Source organism: Macrobrachium rosenbergii, chromosome 51 (genome assembly GCF_040412425.1).
Source record: "Macrobrachium rosenbergii isolate ZJJX-2024 chromosome 51, ASM4041242v1, whole genome shotgun sequence".
Lineage (NCBI taxonomy): Eukaryota > Metazoa > Arthropoda > Malacostraca > Decapoda > Palaemonidae > Macrobrachium > Macrobrachium rosenbergii.
In genome coordinates, this window is record NC_089791.1 from 33074820 (window position 1) to 33092052 (window position 17233).

General features: G+C 40.0%; 1 protein-coding gene across 1 annotated transcript in view; it reads left to right on the forward strand.

The window, feature by feature from the left end:
• Positions 1-16308, forward strand: part of LOC136833025 (forkhead box protein D1-like) — a 51921-nt gene extending 35613 nt beyond the window's left edge. Inside the window, exon 2 of the mRNA XM_067094673.1 lies at positions 16140-16308. Within this exon, the coding sequence (XP_066950774.1) occupies positions 16140-16308 (169 nt within the window). The remainder of the gene's footprint in view (positions 1-16139) is intronic.
• Positions 16309-17233: the final 925 nt, after the last annotated feature.

Sequence of the window (17233 nt, forward strand, 5' to 3'; positions counted from 1 at the left end):
TGTGTAGACGTTTCATAATAAGTCAACGAGAACGAGAGAGAGAGAGAGAGAGAGAGAGAGAGAGAGAGAGAGAGAGAGAGAGAGAGAGAGAGAGAGAGAGAAATTTTCTTCTCGATATTTTGCATAAAATATCTATCATAAAAATTAATATAATTCTCTTGAACGCTGTAAACCATTTTTCACCCACCTAAAAGCCATCAATACTAAAAAAAAAAATTTAAAACAAACAAGTAAGAAATGCGCCGAAGTTTCTTCGGCGCAATCGAGTTTTCTGTACAGCGTATAATTAAGGCCACCGAAAATAGATCTACCTTTTGGTGGTCTCCGTATAATACTGTACGAGCTGCGGCCCATGAAACTTTAAGCACGGCCCGGTGGTGGCTTATCCTAAATCGTTTCCAGTAGCACGATCATGGCTAACTTTAACCGCAGATAAAATCAAAACCATTTATGTTAGAGGGCTGCAATTTGATATGTTTGATGATTGGAGGGTGGATGATAAACATACCAATTTGCAGCCTTCTAGCCTAAGTAGTTTTTAAGATCTGAGGGCGGACAGAAAAAGTGCGGACAGAATAAAGCGCGGACAGAAAAAGTGCGGACGGACAGACAAAGCCGGCACAACAGTTTTCTTTTACAGAAATCTATAAAAAGAGAGATTAAACATACAACCCGCTAATAAAACTCAAAGGAGAAAATCGCGAGCGCCTTCTTAATAGGGCAACACAAAACAAACAAACCAGGCGAGTGGCTTGCTGGAGAAGACGCTTTATTAAGCCATAAAGCTCATGATTATAACCTCGTATGCGTTTCCCCAAGGACCTGCTGCATCCTTGGCTCAACAACAAGAAGAACAAGAGGAAGAAGAAGAACAACTACACTAACGCAGAGTCATTTTGCTTGTCAAGCCCTCAATGATGATGAGAGGAAGACAAAGATTAACCGCTTCAGGACGAGAAAGCACCGAATCGCCTCAAAAGTCAGCAAGAACTTGAGGCACGAATATTGCTTTCTGTTTCTATGCATGGGAAAATAAAAATAAAACCGAAGATTCTTCGGCGCAATCGGGTTTTCTGTACAGCCGCTACAGCGTGTAATCAAGGCCACCGAAAATAGATTTATCTTTCGGTGGTCTCGGTATAATGATGTATGAGCCGCGGCCCATGAAACTTTAACCACCGGCCGGTGGTGGCCTATCCTGTAGCGTTGCCAGAAGCACAATTATACCTAGCTTTAACCTTAAATAAATTAGAAACTACTGAGGCTAGAGGGCTGCAATTTGGCATGTTTGCTGATTGGAGGGTGGATGATAAACACACTAATTTGCAGCCCTCTAACCTCAGTAGCTTTTAAGATCTGAGGGCCGACAGAAAAAGTTCGGACCGAAAGTGCGGACAGAAAAATGTGCCGACGGACAGACAAAGCCGGCACAATGAGTTTTCTTTTACAGAAAACTAAAATGGTCGATAACGACGGAGAAAATATTAAACGAATCATGCAAAGTGCCAAAGATTAAAAAAAAAAAGTTAGTAATACGAGACAGAGTATAATATGAAACACGGAAATAGAGAAAATCATTGAAATTGACTGATAAAATATCGAAAAATTACACGAAAACAATAAGATACAATGAAATAAGACAGGGTTAGTAAAATCATGGAGAGAACAAATACTCAATAATAAAGCGAAAAACAATAAAAAATGCCTCAAAAAATCGGGCCAAACTCTTCTCTCTGACTAAAATAAAACAGTGAGTGTGATGCCCACGACAGCAGTCAAAGGGAATCCTTGAACCAACAACGACAAGAACTTATTAATCTCCCACGAAAACAGTCAACAAACAAAGCCTACTGCTCCGCCATTCATCACGGCGATGACACCAGTGATTAAAATAAACTTGGTCATACCTACGTGTTAGGTGCTCATTATTCTTTTACGGTGTAATATAATAATAATAACCCAATCTTTACTTTGTAAGAACACGAGAGAGAGAGAGAGAGAGAGAGAGAGAGAGAGAGAGTACATCTGTTTCTCTTACGATATGAGAAAGGAATTCAGCCCAGGCTAAACTAAACTTAGGACAAATGCAATGAAATGAGAGAGAGAGAGAGAGAGAGAGAGAGAGAGAGAGAGAGAGAGAGAGAGAGAGAGAGAGAGAGAGAGAGAGTACATCTACCTTTCTTACGATCTGAGAAAAGATTTCAGCACAGGCTAAACTAAACTTAGAGCGAATGCAATGAAAAGAGAGAGAGAGAGAGAGAGAGAGAGAGAGAGAGAGAGAGAGAGAGAGAGAGAGAGAGAGTAAATCTGTTTCTCTTACTATTAAAGAAAGGAATTCAGCGCAGGCTAAACTAAACTAAAGGACAAATGCAATGAAATGAAATGAGAGAGAGAGAGAGAGAGAGAGAGAGAGAGTACATCTATCTTTCTTACGATTTGAGAATGGAATTCAGCACATGCAAAACTAAACTTATGGCGAACGCAATGAAATGAGAGAGAGAGAGAGAGAGAGAGAGAGAGAGAGAGAGAGAGAGAGAGAGAGAGAGAGTACAAATGTTTTTCTTACGATTTGAGAAAGGAATTCAACACAGGCTAAACTAAACTAAAACTAATCTAAATGACGAATGCAATGAAATGAGAGAGAGAGAGAGAGAGAGAGAGAGAGAGAGAGAGAGAGAGAGAGAGAGAGAGACTCAATGCTCTGCGCAACGACTACAACGACTCTAATTCACTTCCTCACGCAAGGTCTCATGTCAACAAACAAACCCGTACGAATCGTGAGAACTGAGATCTCGCTAAAAGAGGTTCCTCCGACCGACCATCTCCTCTAAACTATGGGAAAGGTTCCACATGGCCACCGCCCGCACTCCATCATGGAAAAGACACATTAGCGATGACATAATTGTAATCTCCGTCTGAATCTCTGTAATCTACCTGCATGTCCCCACAGCCCGGTGACAGTAGTATTATTCCAGAGAGAATCGTGAACTGCCTTCAATTTTTCAGAAAAACGCTAGCCCACATATTCCCTGATATTGTGTTTACTGCAGGAGCCTCATTCATTGCTGCTGGTAAGTAAAAATAAGCAAATTACTCTCCCTCTTCTCTCTCTCTCTCTCTCTCTCTCTCTCTCTCTCTCTCTATATATATATATATATATATATATATATATATATATATATATATATATATACACATACATACATATATATATATATATATATATATATATATATATATATATATATATATATATATATATAAACTTTATCACATACACAATTGTTCTGTGCATTAGTAGAATTACTAACAGGATCTCATTCAAACTGGATGGTATCTAGTGGAGGTATTTATTAAGAAAAAGTTACAACCTTTCTTGGACAAACATGTACGCGTACAATCTATATATAATATTATACACGTATAAAACCACGATAACCCATCAAAATCATAAAAATCATGACAAAACTGCCCTCGACCAGTCTCATTCATTTTCTTCAAACATCCCCAAGGGAATATGCCTCGCAACAACCACTGCATACGAAATCTCACGACTACCATGAGCGCAGCACCCCGCCATAGCAGTGAAAATATGAGACTGATTAGCATAAAAAACGACCCACAATCTGGAAATTCATGCACTTAAAGTAACAAGCATTTAAATGGGGCTCTCTCTGAGCGGTTCAGCAGGGAGCGTCCGGAATTCCTGCTCATATTCATTTGGAAGCCAAATATCCAATTCATACAAGATTCATATATGCCACTGGCCTCCACTCCGGAGAAACCCCGGAGCCTTAATGACAAATCTATAACCGCGGCCACTCGCGTTATTTATAAGCCAATCGTGAAACTCTGATAGAATCAGAATGCCTTCCTTACTGGAGAGGAGAGAGAGAGAGAGAGAGAGAGAGAGAGAGAGAGAGAGAGAGAGAGAGAGAGAGAGAGAGAGAACGAAACAATGAGAAAGAAAGAGGAAAAGAAAGACTGCGACGTGGCCCAAAGCTCAACTATGAGCGAAAACAGTTAATTCTATCAAGCTGATGCGTAAGACCAACAAACTTTAGAGAGAGAGAGAGAGAGAGAGAGAGAGAGAGAGAGAGAGAGAGAGAGAGAGAGAGAGAATCGTAACCGATTCAGGAAGCATACCGAATTGACTGAATATAGAATTTAGGCCAAAGGCCAAGCACTGAGACCTGTGAGGTTATTCAGCGGTGAAAATAGAAATTGACGGTAAAAAGTTTGAAAGGTGTAACAGGAAGAAAACCTCAAAGCAGTTGCACTATGAATCAATTGATATGAGAGGGTGGAAACTAAGACGCAAGAGAGAATATGAAAGGAGGTACAGTAAAAGGAACGAAAGAGGTTGCAGCTAGGAGCCGAAAGCACGCTGCAAAGAACCTCAAGTAATGCCTACATTGTACCGCATGAGGTGAACAGATGGCACTACCCCCCTACAGGGGGAAAGGACTCTTTCATATTGCATTTTGGGAGCTTTACAGAACGCGTTGCTATGGCAACGGAGGCCTGCAAGATGGTGATTAATATGAAGAGCAGGACTGGCATGAAAAATGGCGACATAAGATGAATGACTTTGCGCTAAACAGCTAACAAATACCCCGGTCACCGAAGGGCCTTTTTGAAGGGGCTATAGTAGGTGCAGGACCCACTAGGGCCTGAGTAGGTGATTGTCCCAGACTTTGGAACCCGTGACTCTGTCAGCGTCTTGATGGTGTTATGTATAGCATTTTATCATAATTCCATAAGGAAATTGAATTATTAGGCAATGTCTGGCCTCAAAGCTTTTTTGATTTGTTTTCTATCAAAATATGACAAGTACTCTCACGAAACAAAATAGAATAACAATAATGTGACCTCTACAAAATCTATAAATCTTTACTTCCATAATTATGTTCTCAAAAATACAGAGAAAAAATAGTATGACGAAAGCGATGAGAAATTTCATTATCTTCATCCCGAGCTCTAAAAAAAAAAAAAAAAAAATCAATTACTTTTCCAATTAACGAAAAAGTTCTTCCAGCGAAAGAAAAGATCCCCCGATGACCTTTGAGGTTCCCTGCTTAACCTGTTCAGGGGGCGACGCCTCCGATAACGTATTCATGAATGGCAGCTAGAAAATACGTATCTCCCAGGTGAAGAAAAACAATGTGGCCATCTTTCGGCTCCTGTGTGCGTCACGAGTGTTTTCAGCATCATAAATTCGCTTGAAAATACAAGGGGGATGAAATAGCTGCGAGGGGAGGGGTACGGGAGAGGGGGGGGAGAGAGAAGGGGGAGGGGGCCAGGTTCGAGATGGAAGGGAGCCTTTCCTGTCATTAATCTGAGCGCGTGCTCATTTCTTCCCCTCCCCCTTGCGATGTCACTCAACCCATTATTCTGCTCTTGTCGATCTCCTCCTCATATACAAATCTCACAGCCGATATCTGTCTCTCTTCCTTTCTCTCTCTCTTACTCTCTCTCTTACTCTCTGTGATAATGTGCAGACATAAATGATGATGGCGATAATGGATTTTAATATTCTATGCCGCTCGTTACTTTTCTCTTCAGCGACTTGCTGTAGTTTTTGACGTGACGGGAAAAAGGTTAGGAAACAACGCCCCTGCATTCAGAACTTGGTTAAGACCAAAACATTACAGGTATCAAACATCTGAACGTCCACGTGTTAAATAACCGAATGAAAACAGAATAAAAAAAATCGCAAAATAATATTTACTTCGCCAACGTGTAATAATGACAGGGTCTGGGGATGCAGGAAAGTTTTTCTTTCTAGTTTTAGTTTTCTGAAAAGAAAACCATTGAACCGGCTTTGTCTGTCCGTCCGCACTTTTTTCTGTCCGCCCTCAGATCCTAAAAACTACTGAGGCTGAAGGGCTGCAAATTGGCATGTTGATCATCGATCCTCCAATCATCAAACATACCAAATTGCAGCCCTCTGGTCTCAGAAGTTTTTTTTTTTTTTATCTTATTGAAGGTTAAAATTAACCAAGATCGTGCTTTTGGCAACGATATAGGCCAGACCACCACCGGGCCGTGGTTAAAAGTTTCATGGACAGCGGCTCATACAGCATTATACCGAGACCACCGAAAGGTAGATCTATTTTCGGTGGCCTTGATTATACGGTGTACGGAGAACTCGATCGCGCTGAAGAAACTTCGGCGCATTTTTTACTCGATTTTTTTTTTATTTTTTTTTATTTTGTCATCGGCAGCCAACAAAACTTCGTGAAGGGTTCGGCCGAAGAAGCGAGCGGTGGCAGCATCCCAGTGATGGCAAATAAAATAAACAGAAGTTGACGTCATTTCGACGCCCTTTATCTGTCACTTCAAAGCCAAGCGGATAATTACCAAAGAAGCGTGAGACTCCTATCTGACTGCGGAAGGGGAACGCTTTAATAGCTCACAGACGCAAAACAAATACCACGTGTAAATTGCCCCGCTAATATGCTCAAAGCATCTGACATCGCCGGCGAGGAGTTTTAATGCCCTTCATTGCCCTTATCTTTAACTCTTTAATAAGAGCGTCATTAACATTCTTTCTTGGCAGAATTTCCCGGAATCCTTCAGTTCTTCGTTCTACATTATATCATTATGAAATATGTCAATGTTCTAATCGTTCTCCATTCTCGATTATACCACTGTGAAATATGTCAATGTTCTTATCTTTCTTCATTCTCGATTCTACCACTGTGAAATATGTCAATGTTCTTATCTTTCTTCATTCTCGATTATACCATTGTGAAACATATCGGTGTTCTAATCGTTCTTCATTCTCGATTATACCATTGTGAAATATATCAGTGTTCTAACCGTTCTTCATTCTCGATTGTACCATTGTGGAATATATCAGTGTTCTAATCGTTCTTCATTCTCGATGATGCCATTGTGAAATATATCAATGTTCTAATCGTTCTTCATTCTCGATTGTACCACTGTGAAATATATCAATGTTCTAATTGTTCTTCATTCTCCACTATGCCATTGTGAAATATATCAATGTTCTAATCGTTCTTCATTCTACATTATACCAATGTGTAATATATCATGTTCTAATCGTTCTTCATTCTACATTATACCATTGTGAAATATTTCTCGACTGTACTGTTATTGAAATATATCAATGTTTTAATAGTTCTTCATTGTCGATTATACCATTATGAAATATATCAATGTTCTAAATATTTTTCCAAACCACTGTTATTCTCGTTTTCATATATTTCCTAAGCTTAGTCTTACGGTTATCAGGAATTTTCCTCGACATGAATCGCATATTCTTCGGGGATCCAATATTTCTGCAATTTATACGAAACATTCATACGTAGATCAAATAAATATAAACAAGAAAGCGTGATAAAAAGCGGAGAGTCATCCATCAAATGTAAGTAATTCTAACTTCCTCGATTTAAAAATAAATATACAGTACATTCCTTCAATTGCTTTCTATTTTATTTACGTTTTTCCTCATCCCCATTCGTTCTCCGACCTTTTCTCGTTTCATTTTTTTAGTTTTACCTGTACACACGCCTGCGATACTGTATTGTACTTTCAAACATATCAGTCAATCATTGCTACCACTTCAGCAACGCGTAAAAGACAGCAATCAACCAGAGAATAGCAACGTAGTGAATAATTCCGCTTTGGAATATCAATGTCCTTCCTATTTTTGTTCCCCACTGATCACTTTAAAAGTTCAAACGTCTCACAAATACATCTGACTCTACGAAGTTACACCCATCAATCCACTACCAGCAGTCGGTCATAGATAAGTTTCTGAGTACAAGAAATGAAGTCGATTTTCACTGCAGCCTGCAAGTAAAATTCAGACAGCCAGCAATGGGTTTCTTGAGTTTAAATAACAAATGGAGAAAAATATTCATATGCATTTCATTTCCACCCGATCCTTTATGTTCTTTAAAAAAAAAAAAACTGTCAATTTCATGAATAAAATACTTCAAACTACAAATTACGTTTTTGTCAAACAGGCAAGAGATAATACGCATTGTTAATATAATATGGCACATTCACACAACCCCCATGCATATATATATATATATATATATATATATATATATATATATATATATATATATACACACACACATATACGGATACTTGAGAATGAGGACTGTTTGTCCTAGAAAGCTTGTAACTTTTTGAATAAATATTTCCACTAGATACCATCCAGTTTGAATGAGGTCCTGTTAGTAAATATATATATATATATATATATATATATATATATATATATATATATATATATATGTGTGTGTGTGTGTGTGTGTGTGTGTGTGTGTGTGTGTGTGCGTGCGTGCGTGTGTGCGTGTGAGCTCGTGTGCGTCCTGTCAAATTGCCTCAGCGTTCAATTGGTAACTATTACACGTATGATTGACTTCCGTCGTGACCTCAGTGTAGAATTTTCACAGGTAAGCTTGTGTAGAAAATACATTTCGTTTAATGTTATGATACGTCAATTAAAGATTTTATACGTGATAATAAAAAAAGTACCGGTTTTTAATTAAAGGCCTTACGACGTTTGTTAGCTCTTGTCTCTAGGACAACACGCCTTTTGCAGAGAGTTCTGGCTGTTTCTTCTCGAAGTCATGCGGGCGATTAACTTCTGAAAAAGAAACGTGCAAAGTGTTTGCAGTGGCACGTGGAAAGATGTACTTTGAAGTATTTTATTCATGTAATTAAGAAAGTTCTCTGGCGAAAGAACATAAAGCATTGGGTAGAAGTGAAATTCGTGTATGTACGGGTGTGTGTGCGCGTGTGTGTTTGTTGTGCGTATATATATATATATATAATATATACATATATATGTATATATATATATATATATACATACATATATATATATATATATATATACATAATATACATACATATATGTATATATTATTAGTAAGAATAACTGAAAGGGCTGATAAATATATAAATAAACCTAGATGAAACACGCAGTATATTTCAGGTGGTTTAGTTGTATATATATATATGGAAAAAGAACGAGGCGATAAGAGAAAACCTAGACAATTCTTTCAGGGTTCAAATGGAAAAACCAACGACAGGAGAAGGCGAGGAGACTTTGAAAGTGCTGCTATATGTCGTGAAAGAGATATCTGACTACAAGTCTTGATATCCTCGAAGCATGAGTGTTTGCAATAAACAGGCGAATGGACCAGTTCGTTATAGCGAGATGTTGGCCGTACTACTAATGAGCCCTCTGTGTAAGCGCATCAAGAGGGTAATGTTGTGGAATTAGCAGGTCAAGTTTGAACGTGACATTGATCGCCGTTTTTCTCTAGATTCATTCCCTATTAGGGTTATATGGTGAGATAACCTACATAGATGGACAGAATGACAGATGAACAGTTTCTGCGTACGTGTGTTTATTCTCATAAAGATTACGGCGCAGTGTTTGCAACTAATGCTCTCATGGCCTGACCTAATAATTCTAAAAACTTTCAATAAAGATCGTGAATTCAAGTTAATGTCTTTATGCTTTATACATGCACGATGCAAAATAAATAATGCAAATTCTTTATACATTTTCAGAAGGTTGCCTTGATTTAACTCCGATAAAAACACTCCACTGGTGATTGACTAATACGAGGAAGAAAGTTCAAGTGCACTCTGCTAAAGTTTTGAAAGTGGCAGCAAGAACAGCGGGCGCCTGGCATCCCTTCATGGTATCACCGAAAAGAATGAGAAAAAAATGTTGATTTTATCAAGTTGACAAGAAATAAAATACATGTGAAGCTACTAAGCAAAACGTTTAGCCTCAAAAAGTTAAACAAGTAAAAAATGCGCCGAAGTTTCTTCGGCGCAATTGAGTTGTCTGCAAGCGTATAATTAAGGCCACCGAAGACAGATCTATCTTTCGGTGGTCTCGGTAGAATGCTATATGAGCCGCGGCCCAGGAAACTTTAACCAAGGGTGGCCTGTCCTATATCGTTGCCAGATGCATGATTATAACTAACTTTAACCTTAAATAAAATAAAAACTAAGGCTAGAGGGCTGCAATTTGGTATGTTTGATGATTGGAGGGTGGATGATCAACATACCAATTTTCAGCCCTCTAGCCTCAGCAGTTTTTAAGATCAGATGGCGGACGTGCGGACGGACAGACAAAGCCGGCACAATAGTTTTCTTTTACAGAACACTAAAAGGGTACTTCAAAATATAAACTTCCAATACAACGACGCGATGCAAACGAGAAGATAAAATGTATGGTAACTTAAGCACAAACTCTGCTTTTTACATACTTTATTTTGCTTGCTTCAGGCAAGACACGTCTTCCCTGTATCTAACCACTACTAGATTTGCTCGTTATGATGTTTGTCAGAGCATGGACGAGACTCTCACTGAGTTAAAGACTTGATGATAACTGGACCGTCGATATATTAACCTATCAAATTCACTTGTATATCAAAACCTAATGCTGATTTATAATCCAGGCCTCTGCAAACTCTCTTAACGCTTATAACTATTCAGTCGGCAAACATCATTATTCATAATTTCAGGAACGATCCCTCGTAGACGCAGCTGCAAGCTGAAGATAGTAAACAAACGCAAACCAAACACAAAAACACACAAACACACAAACCAATGAACCAATCACGTACTGCGAGTGAAAAGGTAATGACAGACCCTCAATAGCTTCCCTATACCTTATTACAGAAATCACTTGTTGACAGAATTTAACTTAGCAATGCCAAGGAAAAGGGGCGTTTATCTCTTCTCTCTCTCTCTCTCTCTCTCTCTCTCTCTCTCTCTCTCTCTCTCCATTAAGGATGGTATTCTGTGGTGCCGGGAGATACATCACCGGCAATAAGTGGCGGTGCACTATATTTCTCACGGGCTAATGGAAGGATTGACTGTCTCACTATTCTTTGTCAAGGTTTTACATGGTATAGTTAGCGCGAGACACCCCTCGCAATGACAGCCAACATATGCCTCCTGGCTTCTAGAATAACGATGTCCGTGTCTTTTATACGACCCTCTTTCTCGCTAACGACTTTTCCTCCCCATATAATTATTTACGAGTTACGATACGGTGGTTTCTGAACATGACGCTCATGATACATAAGATAGAATCACGCTGATAAAAAAAGACTGTAAGATATTTTTCTACAAGAGTTATAACCGAAGTGGGCAACTTTGAAAGCACCTCTGCAATTTGCAAATATAATCTTAATATTTTCAATGGTCGAAGAGGATCAACGAAGGTACCACTCAAAATAATAAGTAGGTTACTTCTTTGTTACCGAAAATAATTTTCTGAGACCAGAAACAAACAAAAATAGAAAATCTAATGATTAGAAAGATATACCAATGTGTTCCCATATTTAGCACGAGACAAGCACTACATACCTATATGATCCAACGAGGCACTGAAAAAAGTTGAGCTCTTAATATTTCATGCCGTTTCTATCAATCCAGGCTCTAATATATTATCCTTTATTCTCTCTCTCAATCATCTGTATATTGTATATATATATATATATATATATATATATATATATATAAATATATATATATATATACATATATATATATATATATATATATATTTATTTATTTATATTTATTATATATGTATATGCATATGTACATTTATACATACATATATATACAATCTGTTCCCCAGTATCAATTTCACTCAGCTTTTTGGGCCGTAGGAAGTTTTTTCCACGATTTTTTGTTTTGTTTCGCTTTTACTTATACCCGAACATCGTTTTGTGTTTCTGCCAAATCAAAGGGAACCTTTAGATAGCAAGAACGCTGGTACGTGCATCTTCGCACTCGCAGCCAAAGATATTTTTTTTGCACCGGACAAGAAATTGTCGCGTGACGCCTTTTGACGTAAGACCGCGGATACATTTAAATCTCTATACTGTACAGCCCGCGAGAGACCGACAGCGGAGTCCACCAAGTGTACATTACACGTGTACCAAAACCAAACCACTAATAACGATGAAATCTTAATGAGGAACAAACACAGGCTTCGCGAGGAGCAAAAAAAAGCAACGCTACCGAAATGAATATTTAATGATATTGGTAGAACTCAAGGCAAAAATGTTTAGGTCCGTTCGTACCGAAAGATAAATCGTTTGCCTTCGTTTGGGATCTCAAATATAAGATATTGGTGGTACGTCTCCCTGTCTGCGTAAATAAAATGTAATGAATGATCTCGGCAAATTATGCTAAACGCGTAAAAGAGCAATGGACAGGGAATTCAAAAGTTTCCCTTAAATGTGTAAAAGCAGTACTAAAGAAATAACAGAAATTTAAAGCATCAGTGCACATTACTAGATTTATATTCAAGAGAGAAGACAAATTCTTACTTACAGACGCAAACAAAATAATATTTAATAGCAATTTATAGCATCAGCGCACATTACTAGATTTATATTCAAAAGAGAAGACAAATTCGTACTTATAGACACAAACAAAATAATATATAATTGCAATTTATAGCATCAGCGCACATTACTAGATTTATATTCAAAAGAGAAGACAAATTCGTACTTACAGACACAAACAAAATAATATATAATTGCAATTTATAGCATCAGCGCACATTACTAGATTTATATTCAAAAGAGAAGACAAATTCGTAAGTCCAGACACAAACAAAATAATATTTAATAGCAATTTATAGCATCAGTGCACATTACTAGATTTATATTCAAAGGAGAAGACAAATTCGTAAGTACAGACACAAACAAAATAATATTTGATAGCAATTTATAGCATCAGTGCACATTACTAGATTTATATTCAGAAGAGAAGACGAATTCGTACGTCCAGACACAAATAAAATGATATTTAATAGCATCAGTACACATTACTAGATTTACATTCAAAAGAGAAGAAAAATTTATACGTACACACACAAACAAGTACTTGCATTTATCTACACGTAATATACGTCAACGCGTATGAAGAAATAACCGTAAAAACACACAAATAAACACACACGTACGTGCATCCACATAATTTTGGGGGCAAAAAATTTAAAGGTCTTGTCAGAAGTGACAGAAAGGGCGACAGTCGGAGGGAAAGTCCCACTTAATGGGCTATATCTATGGAACTCGGGCTGCGAGTCCTTTTTGTGACAGCCATCGTAAATGTGTTGGCACTGCAATCGTCTCTTAATGACTTGATAGGACGACTTCTCTGAATAAGACTCCCAGAGAGAGAGAGAGAGAGAGAGAGAGAGAGAGAGAGAGAGAGAGAGAGAGAGAGAGAGAGATCGTCTTCAGATTCATCTCCCTGAACGAGAGGGACAGATAGAGAACATTTCATAAAACAAGAAGAAGAGAGAGAGAGAGAGAGAGAGAGAGAGAGAGAGAGAGAGAGAGAGAGAGAGAGATTCTTCAAACTCAACTCCTAAAAACGAGGGACAGAGCCGAAATATTTCATAAAACACCACTTTTGTGGGTGTGAGAGAGAGAGAGAGAGAGAGAGAGAGAGAGAGAGAGAGAGAGAGAGAGAGAGCGAGAGCGCGCTTCTTCAAACTCAACTCCCTAAAAATGAGGGACAGAGTGCATTTCATAAAGCACTATTTTGTGGGTGTATGAGAGAGAGAGAGAGAGAGAGAGAGAGAGAGAGAGAGAGAGAGAGAGAGAGAGAGAGAGAGAGAGAGAGAGAGATTCTTCAAACTCAACTCCCTAAAAACGAGGGACAGAGCGCATTTCATAAAACACCACTTTGTGGGTGTATGAGAGAGAGAGAGAGAGAGAGAGAGAGAGAGAGAGAGAGAGAGAGAGAGAGAGAGCGAGAGAGCAAGGCTTCTTCAAACTCAACTCCTAAAAATGAGGGACAGAGTGCATTTCATAAAGCACTATTTTGTGGTGTATGGAGAGAGAGAGAGAGAGAGAGAGAGAGAGAGAGAGAGAGAGAGAGAGAGAGAGAGAGAGAGAGAGAGAGTATTCGATGATATTCGAATAATATATAATGAGTCCCTACTGAGAGAGAGAGAGAGAGAGAGAGAGAGAGAGAGAGAGAGAGAGAGAGAGAGAGAGAGAGAGAGAGAGAGAGAGAGTATTCAATGATATTCGAATAATATATAATGAGTCCCTAAGAGTGTAATTCCAAAATTACCATATCAAAGTTTCACTGCGGAACAAAAAAAAAAAAAAAAAACTTTTTCATTTAAAGAAGCCGCTAAACGCAATAACTCAACTTTAAAACTACTTTAAGCGCCTCATTTTTCTCCTTAAACTAATGCACGGCAAATGCTTAATACCTCCACTCGTACATAAGCGCAATATCGATGACCTTAACTTCAGCAAAAAGTTCTTACTTTACAATCATCCCTGTCTTAGGGGGCGATGACGAATAGCATTGATGTGTTGAACCTAATGTTTTATGACATTATTGCATTTCATTGCTGCGGCATTACGACACACACACACACACACACACACACACACACACACACACAAGAGAAAGTACATCGTTGCGTAAAAAATAAATAGAAGACTTGGCACTGTTCATCTGACAAATGTAAATATCTAAGAAGTTCTCCGTGAATAAGTTGACCGAGCATTGTGTTAGTGATAATCAGTGCTTAAGCACCAATGTGCTTATTGCCTTGCATTGAAACAACTGAAAAATGCGCCGAAGTTTCTTCGGCGCAATCGAGTTTTCTGTACAGTACATAATTCTGTAGGAAACTCTGATGTATGCAGTATGAAAATCTTAGTCAAGAACAGGCCAGCGCTCAGTTGCTCCCCAGATACGGTCGAGTGAAGATGCGTCGGCGGCTGGCACCTATAGCGGTGCCAGAAGCACAATCCTGGCTAACTTTAACCTTAAATAAAATAAAAACTACTGAGGCTAGAGGGCTGCAATTTGGTATGTTTGATGACTGGAGGGTGGGTGATCAACATACCAATTTGCAGCCCTCTAGCCTTAGTAGTTTTTAAGATCTGTGGGATGACGGACAGACAAATAGCAATCTTAATAGTTTGCTTTTACAGAAAACTAAGAACTAAAATTGAACGGTGCTCAAGGTCATCTTGGAACCCTTCACCAAAGAACACATGAAAACCGTGTTTTTCAGATTTTTGTCTCATTACTATTGTAAATTATTGGAAAAATACCACTTGTTTATAGTGTTACAGATCCTCACAGGTAAGTTTGAACTCCCCAAAGGTACCATAGCATAGCTTCCATGTCCATATCTTCATGAGAGAATTTAAGTGGTTGCTGAACAATTTACTTCATCTCACGAAAGGCTGATTTTTTACGTTCAAAAAAGGAAGCCTTATGCAGCTGCTCGGCTACTGGCTTCAGAAATACAAATTGTAAAGAAAAGAAAATAATAAAAACATAAAATACCAATTTCCGTTAAGATGAATAATGGTCTGGTGATAAGAAATATCCTTGCAGAAAAATGGAATGAAAATAACTGTGACAGAAAAGTGAAACATATTTTATTTCCCTTTTTCTTTTCTCGTCTGCATTTTATTTTGAACATTGGTATCTTCAGAAGGGAAACGTCTCTCTCTCTCTCTCTTTCTTTATCTCTCCCTCAATCTCTCTCTCTCCCTCTTTCTCTCTCATTTCTCTCTTCTCCCTCAATCTCTTTCTCTCTCTCCCCCAATCTCTCTCTCTCCCTCTCGCTCTTCCCCTTTCTCTCCTTAATCTCTCTCTCTCTCTCTTCCCCTTTCTCTCCCTCAATCTCCCTCTCTCTCTTCCCCTTTCTCTCCCTCTTTATCTCCCTCAATCTCTATCTCTCTTTCTCCCTCTTTATCTCCCTCAATCTCTCTCTCTTTCTCTCTCTCCCACTTTCTCTCACTCAATCTCTCTCTCTCTCTCTCTCTCTCTCTCTCTCTCTCCCCCCCCCCGCCACAAAAAAAAAAAAAATCCTGGCCGGGGGCAAAAAGCCAGCGATCTCGGCGGTTCGGAGTCCGCCTGAAACTATGGCGGTGAATATTACCTGGCAGAATGTACCGATATGAGGAAACTTCGTAAGAGAGACGAATGTTTCTGCCAACTTACCGAGACGAAATTTGTGGCGAGATGCAATGAAGAGCAAATTTAAAGTTTCGGGAAAGTAATTGAACGTACGTTAAAAGGAGCCCTCGTTCCTAATAGTTTTGGGTATTTTATAGGAAAGGGGAAAGGAGGCTCAGGCTGAGACGGAGAGGAGGAGGAGGAGGAGGAGGAGGAGGAGGAGGAGGAGGAGGAGGAGGAGGAGGAGGAGGAGAGAGGATGGTGGGAAGGAAGGAAGATAAAGAGGAGGGGGAAGAGAAGGAAGTGGAGAGGTTCAAGGGCGAGTGAGGGAAGGAAGATGAAGAGGAGGAGGAGAGGGAGAGGAGGGGGAGAAGGAGGAGGGGAGAAGGAGGAGGGAGAGAAGGAGGGAGAGAAGAAGGAGGGAAAGAAGGAGGAGGAGGAGGGGAGAAGGAGGAGGGAGAAGAAGAGAGGAGAGGAGGGAGGAGGAGGAGGAGGAGGAGGAGGAGGAGGAGGAGGAGGAGGACGAGGAGGAGGAGGGGAGGAGGAGAGGTGTGATGGTGGGAAGGAAGGAAGATAAAGAGGAGGAGGAAGAGAAGAGGGAAGTGAGAGGTTCAAGGGCAGGAGGGAAGGAAGATGAAGAGGAGGAGGAGAGGGAGAGGAGGGGGAGAAGGAGGAGGGGAGAAGGAGGAGGGAGAGAAGAAGAGGAGAGAAGAAGGAGGGAGAGAAGGAGGAGGAGGAGGGGGAGAAGGAGGAGGGGAGAAGAAGGAGGGAGAGGAGGAGGAGATGGAGGAGGAGGAGGAGGAGGAGGAGGAGGAGGAGGAGGAGGAGGACGAGGAGGAGGACGAGGACGAGGAGGAGGAGGGGGAGGAGGAGAGGTGTGATGGTGGGAAGGAAGGAAGATAAAGAGGAGGAGGATGAGAAGGAAGTGGAGAGGTTCAAGGGCGAGTGAGGGAAGGAAGATGAAGAGGAGGGAGGAGAGGGAGAGGAGGGGGGAGAAGGAGGAGGGGAGAAGGAGGAGGGAGAGAAGGAGGGAGAGAAGAAGGAGGGAGAGAAGGAGGAGGAGGAGGGGGGGAGAAGGAGGAGGAGAGAAGGAGGGGAGAGAAGAAGGGGAGAGAAGGAGGAGGAGGAGGGGGGAGGAGGAGGAGGGGGAGAAGGAGGAGGGGAGAAGAAGGAGGGAGAGAAGGAGGAGGAGGAGGAGGAGGAGGAGGAGGAGGAGGAGGAGGAGGGAGGAGGAGGAGGAGAGGTGTGATGT